At 43.7% G+C, this 18,445-nt stretch overlaps 1 protein-coding gene across 1 annotated transcript in view; it reads left to right on the plus strand.

Moving 5' to 3' along the window:
• Window positions 1–7,374: 7,374 nt before the first annotated feature.
• PID1 (phosphotyrosine interaction domain containing 1) overlaps window positions 7,375–18,445 on the plus strand; it is a 91,790-nt gene continuing 80,719 nt past the window's right edge. The window contains exon 1 of the mRNA XM_083443036.1: window positions 7,375–7,780. Coding sequence (XP_083299162.1) covers window positions 7,751–7,780 — 30 coding nt within the window. The 5' untranslated portion in view covers window positions 7,375–7,750. The remainder of the gene's footprint in view (window positions 7,781–18,445) is intronic.

The raw sequence follows: 18,445 nt of genomic DNA on the forward strand, positions 1-18,445 counted from the left end.
GAGATATCTGAGGGGGCCAGAGATCAACAAGGATCTACCAGGAACACCCTGCAATCTACCAGTAGATCGCAATCTACCTGTTGGACGTGCCTGATTTAGAGGCCCACCTACTTGCCTGCTTTGATAGGTGCACGAAATCCTCAGGAATGCATGGAAGACAAAACTGATCCCAGGGAGAAGAGTAGGCAAGTAACAGAGAGCCAGTGAGCAAGGACAAGAAGACTGCTGCAGTGGGAGAAGGCAGCTCTCCATCGGCATGCTCTGAAGGCACTCCTATGTAGAATGGGGTAGGCAGGACACACGGACAGACAAGAAGCTCCATCATTAAGGAACCAGGTATACATCCACCCATTGCAGCCAGGACAGTCACAGCCTTAGAACTACCTCCCCCCATCAATTATGAGGTGGACCCTTCTCACCTTGGAGTGTTTTAGCCACTAGAAAAGGAATTCGGTACCCAACCAGTGTAGTGGTCAGGGCAGTTTCTTCTGAAGCAAAGTGAGCTTGGTTGCACCTCACACAAAAAGATAATCAAGTACATTATTTGCTTAACCCGATACCCAGCTAAACAAAAGCCGGTGTTCCTTGTTGGAAAAAAGATGGGTTAAATTTGGTTCAGAATGACTTAATTTTAATGCAGTGTATTTGCCTTTCTGTCTTTCTTTCCATCATGTTCTCCTCCTGTCTGTTTCCATCCTTTTCACTGGTCCACCTCTGGACTCAAAGCTACCCAGAGAAGAGATTTACTTTCATTCTTGTCATGAATTCTGATGGCGCATTAGAAGTAATCATAGTAATAATTTGGTCTGTTGTCTATAGGACCTTGATTTGCTGATGGAACTGAAGCGGAAATGTGTGGAGTGTGATAGTGGCAGGATGAAGGATCTCACTAGAAAGGCACTCCAAAGAATGAATTATAGACTATGAGCACTTCTTATTACGAGTAATTGTCTGGAAAACTACAGGCAGGAAATGTGAAACGATGCAATGCATTGGAAAAAAAAGGGAAGAAATGGGCAGTTTCTTATTGGCTGAAAGTATGAAATAGCAATGGGGTTTCCCTCCCCAAGCCAACAGAATTTTAAAAAAAAATTGTTTGTGACTGTACTCAGTGATTAGGACATGAATGAAATTGAAGCAACAGGAAAGAGAGATGCAGGCAAAATTGCCACACTAATAATATTGAAAACTCAGGTTCTAAGTGTTGTCTCCTCCATTGTAGCTGCGGTTCAAAATTCCTACAAATACATAGGAAAATGGGGGTTATGTTCCTGGCCATTGTGCGTTGTGTAAAGCCAGGAGTCCCTTGAACTGGGCCTCCTGCAAGGTGGAGGGCTGATTGCCCAGCTTTGGAAAGGTGGCGTAAAGGCTCTAAGCAGAGTCCTAGAGTCCTCCCTCTTCCCGTAAATGTTTGCCAAGCTTTGGGAAGAAAGCGAAAGGGCTCTAGTATTCTGCCTTACCTGGCTTTGGGAAGTTTTGGAAAGTGTGTTTCCTCCACTCTCCATCCCGCCCCACCTACACAAAACAGTGACTGCATAAGTAAAATAAACGCAAGATGGCAAGATATGTGTGTTGCTTTCAATATAGTAACGAAAGGAGCTAATGAAAACTTTAACAAAGTTGCCGAAGGTGCTGATAACATGATTATTTACACTGCTCTGAAAAAGTTATTATACATTTATTTATGTATATGTATAATCATGCAAATTTCAAGGTGATTTACCACCATACGATAAAGCAACTAAAATAGGTTTTCAAACACAAACAAAACCCCAAGGCAGCAGGATTGCCCCTACCAAGGCCACTATGTCAGCTTCCCTGCTGCCTTCGTCTCCCTCTTCTGTTGCCCACCCTCCTGTGATGGTGGCAGCAGAGGCCCCTTTCCTGGCTTACTTGTCATTGATTGACTTGCTACTGCTTTAGCCCCCCCCTGCCCCGGGTTAACATTTTCCCTTTTGCCACTGCTTTAGCAATGGCAGTGCTGGTGAGGCTCTCCATCACCTTACTCCCTTGGTCTAGGAAGGGAGGAAGTGGAGAACCTCACCGGAGTCACACCCGCACTGTACATTTAAAGCAGTATTATACCACTTTAACCATCATGGATAATCCTGGGCGCTGTCGTTTATTAAGGGTCCTGGGAATTGCAGCTCTGCGACGTCATCCGCTTAACAAACTATGGTTTCCATGATTCTTCATGATGGTTAAAGGGGTATAATGGTGATTTGGGGTGGTGTTTGGGGTTTTTTTTTGTTGGGCTGGAAGTTGTCACTGTTGCTTGTCAAAACAAGAATGTTTTCAATCGTTTCTGGGAACTACAAATGGCGAGGGTGCATTGTATCTCAACAGGGGTGATGTTCCAAAATCAGAGAGCAGCCACACAGTTCTCTCCAGATCATGGGAAAACCCCTTTCTCTGCAGATGTTGACTGGTTTATTAGTCAGTGTAACACAGAAAAACTTTTACATGGGGCAGGCACTAGTGGAGACATGCTAAAGAAGTACCTTAACATTTGTGCAAGCACTAATCCTGCAAAGCTATGATCCCACAAATGTTGTTGTGCTTTGGCTAAAGACGCAGGAAAGGTGACTTCAAACTGGTACTAAATCGAAAGATCAGAAATGGTTTAATTTCGTCGTTGTTGCAGATGTTGCTGCAGTTATTAACAACGATAAAAAAACTAATTTGTCACAACATGTTGTCTTAAGTTTAATGTATAATAGCAGTTTTACAATGTTGTCAATTCATTGTGAGCTGAACAAAGCAATTTTGGCATTAAGCAAAAGGTCTTGTTCTTTTCACTGTATTAAAACCTAAAAGCTGAACTTGGCCTCCCCACTGCCCCCCTCAAAAAATAAATATGAAGAGAATTAATAATTAAGAGAACAGTTGCCACAATCAACACCAGACGAGGCTTCCTGTGCCAGATTGCTGCTTATTTCCATGTGTGGTCTGAAGTGTGGTCTAGGGGGGAAACAATGAATTTTGGGCCCTGAACTAAGTCCTGCCAAATAAGGGAAATTGCTGCATCGCTTACCAGCAGATGTCTCTGTTACTCTCACCTACTAGTGCAGATTGCATAATGAAGGAGAGAGATGGGAGTTTTTGTTGCAGATGGGTATCAGAAAGCTCCTAGTTCTCTCTCTGCCTTTGTTCTTCTGTCCATAATGTTTCTGAAATAAAGAGGAAGGCCAGATGTAACTGATGCATGTTGCTATTCTTGCACGTAAATCTTGTTGAATCCAGGGGCATGATTTTTAAATGTGTACTTGTATATATAGATGCTCTTATGCCTGTGTACAGCAGCTTCCCTAACGAAAATAAGATGTAAGGGGGGAAAAACCTGCAATCTGCAAATTGGAATTCAAAATACATTTTTGAGTGGATTTTAACTGCCCGAAGGGGGTCCTTTGTTTTAAAAGAGGAAAGGACACAGCAACTCTCAAAATAAAAACTCACGAGTAAACCAGACATGATCTATAAACACTGTATTGACTTGTCAATAATATGACTTTTGTCATAATGGTGATTTTTATTTTTTAGATGCTGTTGTTAATCGTGTTTTATAGACTGTAATTCTTTTATTATTTGTTAATTATTTTATGACTTACACTGTATTTGTGATTGTTTCATTATGTTATTATTATTTATTCTCTGTAAGCCACTTTTGAGATTCATTTGAATGAAAATTTGCATATAAATACAATAAATCAAATCAAATCAGTCAAATGATCTCAACATATATCTGGCTATATGTTATACCCACTTTAACATGTGCCAGCAAATCAGAAATGAAGGGTTGTGTCCAACTAAAGCATACTCTGAGTAAATATGCTGAAACTAATAGACATTACTTAGATCCATTCATTTTAATAGGCCTACTATGAATGCAATTCAGTGGAATACAACTCCAAATATTGGTGTTAAAGTGAAGAGGATGGTGATATCTCAAAGCAGAGTATTACTTGTCTCCACCCCACACTTTTCTAGACGCTTGGTGTCATGAACTGGCTGGACAATGGGGAGAAGGAAGAGGATCCTGGTGAGGGGTGTAGCCGGGACTGGGACACACTAGGGCAAGCTGAGGATGGGCAAGGAGAGGTTGGTGTAGGAAGTACGGGGTGATGGAAGATGACAAGGGAATGGGGGGTCAGTGCACAGGAACCAGACCATCACCATCACCAGAGTCGTATCTCCATGAACATGGCAGACTCTGAGGCATGTGGAGCAGTGGGAGGGGTGCTCCAGGAAGCTGAGGCAGGCAAGGACCCACAGCCCAGCTCCCTAGCTGGCCAGGTGGGGCTTGCTAGCTTTGGGAGGAGGGGTGCAACTCCTCAGCTGGAGTAGGCTTGGAACAGGTGAGGGTCACATCCATCATCAAGCCCAGATGTTGCAATCAGAATGCAAAGTACAAAAGGGCAGCAGAGGTGAGGTGCTGTGTCTGCTCAACTGCCCATGTTGAGGGACCTCAGTTTGGATGCTGCAGGATCTCTGCGGGACTGAGCTTCGGTTAGGACTTTGGGCATGGGGATTGACCCTGGACTGGGGACATGACATACTGGCTTGTTGCCAGGTAGGCCAGGGGTTCAGGACACTTGGGCTGGCAGTAACTGAACCAAGAAGTCAGCGATTTGGAATCCCTCTGCAATATACAGAGTGAGTCCTTTAGAAGAGGCCCCATGGATACAGAGTACACATGTTCCACAGGGCCTCTTTTAAAAGACTCACCTTGTACAACCTGCAATTTATGTGCATTTAACTTGTGCACATTGAAATTTACATGCATGGCATTTGTTTATTAAAAAAATGGGGGGGCAGGGTTCTTGAAAAAAATGACTTTAGCAATTCGACCCGCCATTGAACCCAATGTGTTTTGATTATACATGATTTTGGCTTTAGGCAGGGTGCCTGGAATTAAGCCCCCACATAACTGGCAGGCTTACTGTACTGTGGAGAGGAAAAATAAAGGAACTTTATACAATTCTCAATGCCACAGTGTGAGATAATAATAATAATAATAAAAAATAGTGGGAATGTTTGGACATGCTCAGAAATATAAAGGATCTGGATTTGAAAAGTTGGGATAAGAGAGGTGTGTTGTTGCCGACCAAATATCCTTCACTCGCATAGTATTAAAATAAAAGGTTGAGAAGAATTCTGTCCCCTACATCCCTCAGCCAGTGCCTTTCGCTTATCCTGTAGGGTCAAGTTCCAATACTTAACTGCATTCTCTTCTTTGGCAATCACTCAAAGCCGAGTAAGATAAACACAGTTTTAACAATGAGTCCGTAAGACTGTGGAGGCCAATTCTGGATTCACACGTCCTTCCACAGTGGGGACATTGGTTTCCAGACGGGAGTCGATCATGGTGAGGGTTAGCGAAATGTGCCTTCCTTTTAGCACGTTTCCCCCTTGCGTCCTGAGTTCGAGTGTCTTCAAAGCCCATGACACCTTTGGTAAAGGCTGTTCTCCAATTGGAGCGCTCGCAGGCCAGTGTTTCCCAATTGTTGGTGTTTATACTACATTTTTTAAAAAATTGTCTTGAGACAGTCTTTAAACCTCTTTTGTTGACCACTAGCATTACGCTTTCCATTTTTAAGTTCAGAATAGAGTACTGTAGTTGCTTTGCAGAGAGAGCTAAACTGCAAGTCCCAATTCTGATGACGGATTAGACCAGACCTTGGCTTAGGTCAAGGTGGTGCAGCAATAAAAGCCCAGGAAGCAGCAAAACTGCTCCATGCAACCCCCGGGATAGCTTATCAAGACGATGCAAACATGAGGCTATCGTCTGGCCTGCTTTTATCATTGGTAGCTGAGGCCCATAATGATATTCCAGGGCAAATGCAGCCTTGAGCACATTCTGTGAACTATTATCTAGGGACATTTTAACAACCTGGAAAGGAGGTCCATCATGATCAGGGTAGAAAGTTGGGGTTTGTCTTAAAAGTGGACCCCCCCAGTACAGACAGGATCCAGGGCTGGAGCCCTTCTTTATGCACCCAAGTGTTGCACCAGCTCACACCTCCTGTACTCCCCCCCTCAACCAGAAAAGCCAAAATTACAAGACGAAAGGAGTGTAACCGTGGCTGCAACCCAGAGGCGAGACCGAGAAGCCACCGCTCCGCCTGCATCGGGCTCTGGTGCCATCAGTGCGCAAAAAAAGAGACGTCTCTCTGCTACCAGACACGCGTGGCCTTTGCCCTTTGAGGACCCTAATATGGATATGGAACAACTGATTGGATATGGAACAACTGATTGGTTCAAAATTGGGAAAGGAATACGACAAGGCTGTATATTGTCTCCCTGCTTATTTAACTTATATGCAGAATTCATCATGCAAAAGGCTGGGCTGGATGAATCACAAGCCGGAATTAAGATTGCCGGAAGAAATATCAACAACCTCAGATATGCAGATGACACAACCTTGATGGCAGAAAGTGAGGAAGAATTAAAGAACCTTTTATTGAGGGTGAAAGAGGAGAACGCAAAATATGGTCTGAAGCTCAACATCAAAAAAACGAAGATCATGGCCACTGGTCCCATCACCTCCTGGCAAATAGAAGGGGAAGAAATGGAGGCAATGAGAGATTTTAATTTCTTGGGCTCCATGATCACTGCAGATGGTGACAGCAGCCACGAAATGAAAAGGCGCCTGCTTCTTGGGAGAAAAGCAATGAAAAACCTAGACAGCATCTTAAAAAGCAAAGACATCACCTTGCCAACAAATTTCCATATAGTTAAAGCTATGGTTTTCCCAGTCGTGATGTATGGAAGTGAGAGCTGGACCATCAAGAAGGCTGATTGCCGAAGAATTGATGCTTTTGAATTATGGTCCTGGAGGAGACTCTTGAGAGTCCCATGGACTGCAAGAAGATCAAACCCCTCCATTCTGAAGGAAATCAGTCCTGAGTGCTCACTGGAAGGGCAGGTCGTGAAGCTGAGGCTCCAACACTTTGGCCACCTCATGAGAAGAGAAGACTCCCTGGAAAAGACCCTGATGTTGGGAAAGATGGAGGGCACAAGGAGAAGGGGACGACAGAAGACGAGATGGTTGGACAGTGTTCTCGAAGCTACCAGCATGAGTTTGACCAAACTGCGGGAGGCAGTGGAAGACAGGAGTGCCTGGCGTGCTCTGGTCCACGAAGAGTCGGACACGACTAAACAACAAATGAACGCCTCCCTCCCCTCAGCCCGCTTTCGGTCCCTGCGCGCCTGTGGGCAAAGCAACCGGCCGCCGCGCGACAAAGCAACTCGCGCGTCACACGCCGCGCGCAGAAGCCTCTTGCAGGCGACGAGCAAATCCAGTCAGCAGCGCCCGAGCGCGGCCGGGCTCCCGAGCGAAGGGTGGGCGGCGTTGGCGGAGCGAGGAGGCGGGCGTCGGGGCGGGGCCTGGAGAGCCTGGTCGCCCCCCTCCCCACGTCGCCTCTGCTGCGCTGAGGGGCCTCCGGCGGCGACTAGCGCAATAGGACGGCGGAGCTCGCCTCGCTGAGGAAGCCGGCGCCAAAGCTCGACATCTTGGTCGCGACCCAAGTTCGTAGCCGGGGCTCCCGGGGCTCCGGAGCGCTCTCCCTACCCGTCTCCCTCGCCTCTCGCCTGGGCGGCGCTTGCCCTTCGCCCCCGTCGCCCGCTGGCGGCTCGCCCCAAGCTGACACACGCCGAGCAGATGTGAGCGAGCCTGGCCAGAGCCCCGCAGCCGCTCCGCAACAGCCAGCTCGTTAGCAACAGTGTCCCGCCAGGTCCCAGCGGGAGAAATATGTGGCAGCCGGCAAGCGAGAGACTGCAGGTAAGCGAGGGGAAGCGGCTGCTGCCGCCGGTGCCGGAGGCGGCGGTTATTAGGACGGGGAAAGTGCGGGGGGTGGGGTGGGGGGTGAGACGGAGAGACTCACTCTTCTTGTCATGTGATTGCAATATTTGTGGCGAAGTGAGTAAGGGGCAGCGAAAACAACAACTTGGCGCCCTCCTCCGCCTGATCCTGCCTGGCAGATCCTTCTCTCGCAACTTTCCTCCTTCGCTAGGCGCATTCCACAACGGACTGGACGGGGCTGAGATGGGGAGCCTTGACTCCAGATGTGCTCCTTTCTGCAAAAAGCGCAGATGACTTGCAGATCGTGGATTCTGGGGGGCGGGGGGGGGATCCGTCTCTGGCTCCGAAAGGAGCTTCTCTTGAGTGAGATGTGTAAGGAAGAATCCTTCCTGACTCTTTATAAAGAGTCCTCTGCCCCAAATCGTTGAATTCCACTTCTAAAAGGTTTTTTTTGTTTTTAATAAAGAAACATACTGTTAGTGTGTGTGTGTGTGTATGTGTGTGTTTGGCCGGGGAAACGAGGGACTGACGTTTTGTAGGGCGCGCAAGAATTTTCATTGACATCTGCTTGCAAACGACGAGTTGATGGGATCTGGTTTGGAATATAGAAGAGTAGACTGTTATTGCTCAACCCGCTCCCTCTCCTCCCACCCCCCGTGTTGGCTGAACGTGGTGCTTTTTTTTTTTTTGTAGAGGAGTCATTAACAAAAACGAATCGAGGTCCCTAGTGAGTGTGCGTTCGTGCGCGCGCGGGAGGGGGGGGGAGTGGTAAAGCAGGGGTGTTCTTGCTTGCAGGTCTCTCTCTCCTCCTCTCTCTTGCTCTGTCTTTTTTTCTTTTTCGCTCTAAAATATTCTCCAGATGGTCAGCCAGAAAGACTGCCAGATAAATTTACAGAATCCCACAGACAAACTTTTTGGCAGACCGAAGCTGCATTAAATCTCAGAGTAAACTTTGAAGAAATTCTAAAGTGGCAAAACAAAACAGTATTGGAGGCCGAATGGTTTTGAAGGCATGGGTGGAAGAAAATATACTAATGCAGAATATTTATTTGGAAGGGAAGGGCCAGAGGTTGGCAGGCATGTGTAAGGACCTGTATACTGGATGGGAGACACATGCTGGTGTTTTCTTGCTGCAAGTATGATCTGTTTTACAGTGGTGGGTTTAGAGTGTGAGTTTAGTCTTGATGGTGCTGAGTTGATACGGGGACAACTTTTGAAAGTTGCTTCTGTGGTTTTACTATGATTCATCCAGCCGTAATATGAGGAGTTATTGACTTCTCCCTGCAAATATTTGGGAATAAAAGCCTGTCGTATCCCTCTGAAGATCATTCACTGGTAGTTGCAGTAACTCTTTAGTGTGCTCCCCCCCCCCATTGAGTATTGGTCTCCTGAATGCACAATAATTAAAATCCTATTGAAGCTGTTCAGATGCTGTATGCTTTACTTAAGGTAGTATGTGTGGGCTCCAAAGCACATGTCTCTTGGAAAGCAAACTGTTCTGGCTTGCTTTCTGCGTTGTGATTTTTCCACACTAGAAATATCAGCTTTTTGTTCAGGGAATATTTGGCTATAATAACATTGGCTTAATGTTTTACATTGTCATTTTAGCAGTGTTGTTTTCTAAAATTGGGCTGTTATGTAAAACTGCTGGCAAACTAAAGAAATGAGCAATAGTTCAGCAGACTTTTATAAAAGAAGTCCATCACCTACCATTATGAAACACGCTCTTAAAATAAGGTTCTTCTGCTCTCCAAGCTGAAGTCCTCAAGCCATTTATTTGAGCATGTAATTATCTGGAGTAGATAATAGGTATAGATCTAGGCCTGGCACCAGGATCTTAAAATGTAGAGATAAAGATGCCATTATATTTTGCTGAGTTGTAGTACAACTGACTATATTTGTGTTGCTCTTCTAGATAGGTGTTATGGTTCAAACACTCTTAAAAAAATACTGATGTTTCAAAGAATACTGACATTTCAAAGGTATCTAACAGTTATGATTATTTCCTTTTAAAACGGAAAATTGTCCTTGTGACAATTCATGTCTTTGAAACTTCTTAAGGGATCTTGCCTTAAAACTACCTGTGAATTGCAACTTTGTATTTGCAGAACAAGAGTACAGTAATAGAGTGTGTCTACCACTCTTTCCGTTCTATTGGCCTTCCTAGATAGAAGCAAAGTACATTTCTGAATGCTTCGGTAAAACCTCTTCCTTTGAGGCACTTTCATGTTAAGAGAGAAAAAAAACTTGAGTAAAAGAAAATACTAGTATTTCTTAAGTTGCCCCCCCCCCCCCAAATCAGACAAACATAGTAGAGTTTTTATGGCGCAAGCGGTATGTGTGTTTAATTGACTGGGGTCTTGGATTATTGGGATGTGTCATCTTAATCTCCTGCTGAGTACTTTGCATAGTTTCTGAAAATAGATTTAGAGAGCTACAACTCCCAGAGTTCCAATGAGCCGTGGAAGATATGAGTATGCTCTAATGTCCTCACTACAGAGAGCTGATGCTCCTCTCTCCCCCATGTCTTTGTAAGAATGCTACAAAAAAAGTTCAGAGATCCCAGCCCACCCACTCCCAGTCAAAGTGAGGGTGTTGTGGCCATCTCTATTCAGCAGAGCAAAGAGCCTCCGAAGAGAGCTTCAGTACATGAAATAGACTGTTGCTTTATTGCTGTGGGAAAGACTGGGCAACATGGCCAAGGTAATGGGTCACACTGATCCCTTTCAAAAACACTGCCTTGCTCAGGACCACATTAACATAATGAGTTTCTTCTTAAGACCTAGGTGTTCAAGGCACATAAATGCATACCATTTCTCTTGGTCAATGAGCTAGGAATATTTTTAAAAAAATCTTCCCAAAGTTCATTTTTATAGTGCAGGAACACCACAACTTGATAAACTGGAGAGTCAGCATCGGAAGCTGCCCTATTTTTCACATTTTCTTCTCATCCATCTAGTTTAGTATTGTTTACACTTCCTAGGATTTTGGTCTGGGGTGTCTCCCAATCTTCCCCTTCCCTTTCTCTCCCCACTGCAGACCCTTGCCTACATCCAAGCTTTTCTAGAACAGTAGTCTTCAAATTTTCAAACCTGTAACCAAACCTTGTAGACCCAGTTTCATTTTTCATTTTACCATATGGAATCACATTTTTTGGGGTGGGGTGGCATGCAGTTGCGTTATATTGAATTAGGCTATTGGTCTAGGTCAGGCATAGGCAAACTCCGGCCCTCCAGATGTTTTGGGACTACAACTCCCATCATCCCTGACCACTGGACCACTGTTAGCTAGGGATGATGGGAGTTGTAGTCCTAAAACATCTGGAGGGCTGAGTTTGCCTATGCCTGGTCTACGTGCTGCAGTGTTCTATAATCTAGCCTTTGCTAACATTACTGCCTCCAGATGGTTTGAACTGCAACTGCCTGATAGGAGTTGTGATCCATAATATTTAGAGGGCACCAGTTTGGCAAAGTCTAGCTTAATCTGACTAGCACTGGCCTCCAAGGCAAAGTTCTTCCTAGCTGCTCCTTTAACTGGAGTAGGCAGAAGTTAAACCTGGAAACTTTAAATATCCTAAGCATGGTTTGCTGAATATTTTACATAGAGTAAAATATTGAAATTAATGACTCTAACTTAGCCATGCTTATTACTTTCAGTGGGTCTGCTCTGATAAAACATAGTTTAATGCCTTCCAATTTTTACAAGCCATACACTAACAATAAAAGGAAATAAGAACCGTTGATCTGGATGAACAGTCAGATTAAAATTGGATAAATTAAATTGCTTCAAATCTATAGATGCTCTCTCATCTGAAGATGATAAAATATAGAAAAGTATGTTTTAAGGATTTTTTGTTAATAGAAAAATGGAAAAAGCTGTCTTTTAGAAGGTGAAAATTGTCAAATGCTTCTGCAAACCATACTCATAGTGAGTGTATCTAATTTAAAGCCTACTGTTCTGAGTTGGCAGAAGTTTTCCCCCTGCCTTTCACGTACTTCACATTTTAAGATAATAAATATACATGGGAACATGAGACCCACAGAAACTAAGGCAAAACAAAGCTTGCTGTGCCCTTTCACTATATCAACTTCATAAAGTTTCTAAAACAAATACCTAGAAAGAAATATCTGAACATATTAAACACAGGTATTGGTCTCTGGCAGATATTGTGCCTTGGAGGTTATATTATTTCTGCAGCTGGAACTGAGGGATTGATTTCAAAGAAAAGAGCAGAAAATTTGGAGACTTGAACTGATGCAGTTTAGCCAAGTCCGATTTGGTCTCTCTGAATTTCAATATTTTCAGTTTACTGATCACCTGCCTATTTTCAGACACAATTTCCTCATTCTAATACATGATAGCCTATGGACCACTGATGGCACTGATGTAAAGGCAAAGTATACCCAACTGGGGCAGACTGGTTTACTATCATCATGTCCAAAATGTGGGTTGGAGACCAGATTTTCAGAGCAAAGGAGCACATTGTTGTGGGGTGTTCATTTCTACTGTCTTCTGTTTACACCCAAATGCATACCCTACCCTGGCAGGCTATGATACTGGAAATAAGTTTGACCAAGAGAAAAGTGCTGTGTATTGGGAGGGGGGGCGTGTTGTTCTAAAAAATGGACCTCCCACTTCATATGCTCACACACTAGGTGGAGGCCTTTGAAGACTTTGCTTCCACCCACAAGTAGAGAACTCTGCAGCCTTAAAGGACCAACCCTCTGTCCTGAGGACAGGAACTTCACCTCTATTCCACAGTCTTCTTCCTGGTGCATTACCTGCTTCTCTGGACTGTGCAGTGGGCGCCATCTGATTCTTGAGACTCGGGAGACTGTGCCTGTGAGGGTCGTGAGTTCTGTCCCTATAGGCCCTGGTGGTCTGAGAGGTTCCACAAGCTATTGCTGTTCCTCAGCCCCTAGTGCAATGGTCTCCCTATCTTGTGGCCTTGCAGCCTTTTTGTTCAGATAACTGCTAGATTCAAGGCTCATGACATGGTTGAACAATGAGAAGGATACAGGACAACAAACTGTTAGAATTCCTGCTCCATGATTGCAGTCATGGGATTTTTGTCTATCACATGACGGTATATGTTTTGACTCCACAGAGTGGGAAGTGGGAGACAGGATGTTTGTGTTACTGTGTTCCGTGAAGTGGGACTATTGTCCTTTGTTCTTTTTCTCTTTGCTGTCTGATGATAGAGAGAGAGGGAGCCATGTTGCAGTGCTCCATGTGTGTTTATATGTAAATAAAGTAGATTAGCCAAAATGCTGAGTTGCTGAGGTCTGTCACGCGCATGCTGTGCAAACTCTGTGGATCCCTAAGTGTGCTGGTGTCAGTTGGCATCGGTCGCTGTGATGTTTGGGCTGAAGAAAGCTTTTGAAGCTCCCGAACAAAAGACCAGGAGGGAGAGAACATGCCAGTCGAGTGTAGGCTGAACTCCTAACACAAACCATCTTTGCAAATTATTTATAGAACTGGTTGAGATATGCATATCCACCACTTTAAACACTCACATTTGTGAAAAGCTCTTCATGGATGACCTCAGACAGTGACCAGTGCCAACTGAGTTGCAATATTTTTCTCTGGATTCAGTTCTCACATTCAGCTGTCAGTCATTGTAGTGGAAAAAGCGAAGTGCTGCTTCAGTTTCACTACTGCTTGGGATGCCATAATGTCTGGACAACAGTTCTAGAAACATCATAATATCCAGGGTACATCTACACTGAACTTTGTAGTGTTGCCAGGGCACGAACCACATGGTGGCTCTGTCATTGAAAACTGAGGTATTCTGATGAGCCACAGCTTCATTTCTAACTTTGCAGCCAGCTGTGATATTGGCAGCTAGCCAGTTCCTAGTCCCAGAAGGAGTGATTGTGTTTGCAGTGCTTTGCTACAATGGTAGTGTTAAAATGGACATAAGTGCTGTAGCCTTCATTGGAACATAGTAAATATTGCATTAGAACAAATTAGTTGATGGTATATGTGTTTGTATCTTTTTTAGAAATCTGGCACTTGGTTTGGAATGAGAAAATATTTTACTAGAGGAAAACAGGTGATGAAAACAATGTACAGAACAGTGTAGTAATTGTAGTATAAGATTGTAGTTGCTAGCACAGTTATAGCTCAGAGAATGGGCTTCTTATAACCAGGATGGAAGCAGTGAATTTTGAAAAATAATAGCAATTCAGTCCTTGCTGACTGATATAGGTGGATTCAAATTCTTGTCTAGAATGGCAGGGACTTTTTATTTTGGAGAAAAATAATAAAGATATTACAACTGATACCACTGCTTGAGAGTTTGCCATATTCTTGCATTACGTTTAGACTTATTTGGATCTTGAGTGCCTAAAATGAAGTTTTTGATAACTTGGATGATTTTGTATTTGTGCATGGATGTTAAAGGTGAGGGTTTCCTTTCTCTAAGCTTGTATTTTCATCTCTCTTTTATTAATCTGTGAAAAGAAATACTAAACAATGTGCAGATGCCTGTTAGAGGTTCTCATATTAATATTGGTAGTATGAAGGAATACCCATTGATGGGATACAGAGACACATGCAGAAACATCCTTACTTAGGAAATACCAGTAGCTTTGCATTTAATCTTGAACTTTCGCATGTGTGAATTAGCTAACTATGGCAGTGTATGGATTGAAGTGCATTATATATTTATGGTGTGATGTTAACAGAGTAATCACTGTGCTGGCTGAGAAAATACTACCTTTGTTTTTGCTGTTGTTTCCTATTTAGTTTCATAGTATCTAAGCTGTAAGACAAAAGATGAAATTGAACATGTCTGCCTCTCACCCTTAATTAGATCTTAAGTCCCACACAGTTTTTCTCTCTCTTAAGGTTGCATTTGTTCTTAATTGAGATGATGTGAAGAGTGGAGGAATGTTTTGAGGAAAAACCTTTTTCTTTCTTGTGGCTCAAACATACAACTTGGATTGGGGGCGTGTGCAGTGGATTGAATAATTTTACAAAAAAGATATTTCAGAATTTTACAGGATTCTTATTGATTTTGTTCTCAAAACATGAGTTTTAAAATGTATAGCCCTGTCTGTGTCAAAGGCCTGAGACAGATAGTATCTCACTGCTCTGGAGGTTGCGTGTAATAAGACTAGTTACTGTAAATGTTAGATTGGTTTTCATGGCTTTTGGAACAGATGGCTCCGTGTTCAAAGCTAGCAGATGTTAGAATTGTATCTGTGACAGCTTAGTGATGAGTTGTTGACATACTTGCAAAAAATACCATTTTTCTTATTGGAGAATTAACTTCATTACTAAGCTATGTTTTCTGTGTCTCTCAGCACTACATTACATTTGATGATAAATAAGCAATACTTACTAATCTTCTCAGGTAAAATGGGATTTGTATGATACAATCCTCTATTTACTGCAGAACACCCTAATTGGCTTCAAGAGGATTATTCCAGAGTTACTTATCGGATCCACCCAGCCATGGCAAAACTGTCATCTGAAATCAATTAACTGCATACTGATCTTCAGATTTTGCTCATCCAATGCAAATTCATCAGTATTATTAATGTGATAAATCTGTCACAGGCACATATAAAATTCGTTTCTGCCCTTCTCTGGGCACAGGCAATCCATGTTCTTAACATTCATTTTACATGTTTTTATATAGAATCTTAGACAATTTAAAACCATTATATTTAAAGCACATTATAATCAATTAAAATGCAGCCATACATTTTAAAGGTGGCAAACCTGTGGTCTCCACATCATTTATTCCTGCATTGCAGGGGGTTGTCAACCTGGTCCCTACTGTCCACTAGTGGGCATTTCAGGATTCTAGGTGGGCGGTAGGGGGTTCTACGGCACAAGCTGAATCCTCCTTCCATCGAGCACTGGTGGGCGGTAAGGAAATTTTACCATCAAGAAAGATGCATTAGTGGGTGGTAGGTATAAAAAGGTTGACTACCCCTGGACTAGATGATCCTCAGGCTCCCTTCCAAGTCTACAGTTCTGTGATTTACCATCTTTTCCATTAGACTTGCTTGTTACCATTCCACTGAGAAAGATATGTTTGTATCTAAATTTCCATTTCCAAGCTATCTTCTAAGACCGCAAGTAGATCAGACCAACATCTATCCAGTCCAGCACCCTGTTTTCTACAGTGGCCAATTAGATGCCTAGAGGAAGCTCATACACAGGACATGAACACAGTAGCTCTCTCCTGCTGTTGTTCCACAGCAACTGGCATTCAGAGTCATACTTCCTCTGAACCTGGAGTTACTATACAATCATCATGCTAGATGTTGTTGTTGTTTAGTTGTTTAGTCGTGTCCAACTTGTCGTGACCCCATGGACCAGAGCACGCCAGGCACTTCTGTCTTCCACTGCCTCCTGCAGTTTGGTCAAACTCATGCTGGTAGCTTCGAGAACACTATCCAACCTTCTCGTCCTCTGTCGTCCCCTTCTCCTTGTGCCCTCCATCTTTTCCAACATCAGGGTCTTTTCCAGGGAGTCCTCTCTTCTCGTGAGGTGGCCAAAGTATTGCAGCCTCAGCTTCAGGATCTGTCCTTCCAGTGAGCACTCAGGGCTGATTTCCTTAAGAATTGATAGGTTTGATCTTGCAGTCCATGGGACTCTCAAGAGTCTCCTCCAGCACCATAATTCAAAAGCATCAATTCTTTGGTGATCAGCCTTCTTTATGGTCCAGCTCTCACTTCCATACATTACTACTGGGAAAACCATAGCTTTAACTATACGGACCTCTGTTGGCAAGGTGATGTCTTTGCTTTTTAAGATGCTGTGTAGGTTTGTCATAGTCACTGATAAACTTTATCCAACATGACTTTGCCATAATTCAACTTTTAAATTCAACTGAATTCATTGCCATTACCACATTTTGCGGTAGAAAATTTAATAGTTTTAACTTTGCTTCCTTCTTGCTGCCCTGAATTCCCCACCATTTAGTTTCATTGGAGGACTCTGAATTCTATTACTATGGAAAGGGGGAGAACAGATTCCCTGTGTTCACTTTCTCTACACCATGTATTATTTTATATATCCAGGCTCACTTCTACCATTAGGTAGAAAGAGACAGTCCCCTTGGGGTTAGGGTTGCTATAGTCCCAAAAGTGAAAAAATCCAGACAGAGTTCTCAAGCTTTTTGGGGGAACACCCCCCAAAAAAGATTGGAGACTCTTCTTGGGTTTTGTAAAGGATTTTTAAATAAAAGCAAAACCCCGCACTACCCAGACATTTTGCCGATTCAGCAGAAATGAACCCGGACGCCACTTTTGCAGCCTGATTACTGGATGTGTCCAGGAAAACTTGGTCTTACGGCAGCCCTACCTTGGGTAGCAGTTGCTGTGAGACAAGGAGCAGCAGAAGAATACTGGAGGACAGCACTGTGTGTGCAGTGTGACCTGCCTTTCCCACTCTGAGCCAACTCTTGTCCTCAGGTGTGTTGGAGGATGCTGTGCAGTAACCAGTGTTGAAGTAAGATTCAAGTACCAGTTCTGTGGAATCCCAAGTGTTGACTTGGAGTAGGGGGAGATTTTGGTCTTGCTTTAGGTAGCAGCATTGTGTTGGCCCTATATACCTCTTAGTCACATCATCTTTTTGTCTAAATCAAAGGTAAAGGTACCCCTGACTGTTAGGTCCAGTCATGGACGACTCTGGGGTTGCACGCTCATCTCGCTCTATAGGCTGAGGGAGCCGGCTTTTGTCCGCAGACAGCTTCCGGGTCATGTGGCTAGCATGACTAAGCCACTTCTGGCGAACCAGAGCAGTGCATGGAAACGCCGTTTACCTTCCCGCCAGAGCGGTACCTATTTATCTACTTGCACTTTGACGTGCTTTCGAACTGCTAGGTTGGCAGGAGCAGGGACCGAACAACGGGAGCTCACCCTGCCACGGGGATTCGAACCGCCGACCTTCTGATCAGCAAGCCCTAGGCTCTGTGGTTTAGACCACAGCGCCACCCATGTCCCATTGTCTAAATTAAGAGGTTCCAAATGTTGTAGCCTTTCTTCACAGGGGAGTTCCTTCAGCAACCTAATCATGTTGTTTGCCTTTTCCTCACCTTTTAGAGCTCTGCAATACACTTTTTTGAGGTGCAGTGACTTGAACTGTACAGTTTTCTTTCTTTCTTTTGGATAAAGTTTTATTAGCGCTTTTCACAATACAGTAAAAGACAAGCTAATCTACACAAAGAATAGTAAAAAGAAAGGAAAGGAAAAAGAGAGAAGAGAGAGAATAATTCAGAATCCTCTCTCACAAGTCTTAACTTTTGTCCCATACATAGAAAGGTTTGTCCTCCCAGTTTTCACCTGAAAGCATCCCAGGCTTCTCCCAGCCTCTCACACGGAGAGATCTCCACTTCCCGGTCTCTCACACAGGGTCCAGACTGAGAACTGTACACAGTTTTTGAAGAGAAGTTGAATCTTGACAATTTCTTCTGGGCGCTTTCTTAATGATCCTTAACATGGAATGCACCTTCGTTACTGATACTGCAATGAAAACTTAAGTGTTGCTACAATTTGTAGCTAAAAGATGAAAGCAAACAGCTCTTTAACATCGATTTTTGTGTGTGGGACGTGAGGGAAGTTGATTCTTTGTTTGACTACTCTCACAAGTTCAAGGGACTTTATTTCCTAGACTGTTCTTGCT

The sequence above is a fragment of the Podarcis tiliguerta genome, assembly GCF_965153285.1.
Source record: "Podarcis tiliguerta genome assembly, chromosome: 5".
In the NCBI taxonomy this organism is placed as follows: Eukaryota; Metazoa; Chordata; class Lepidosauria; order Squamata; family Lacertidae; genus Podarcis; species Podarcis tiliguerta.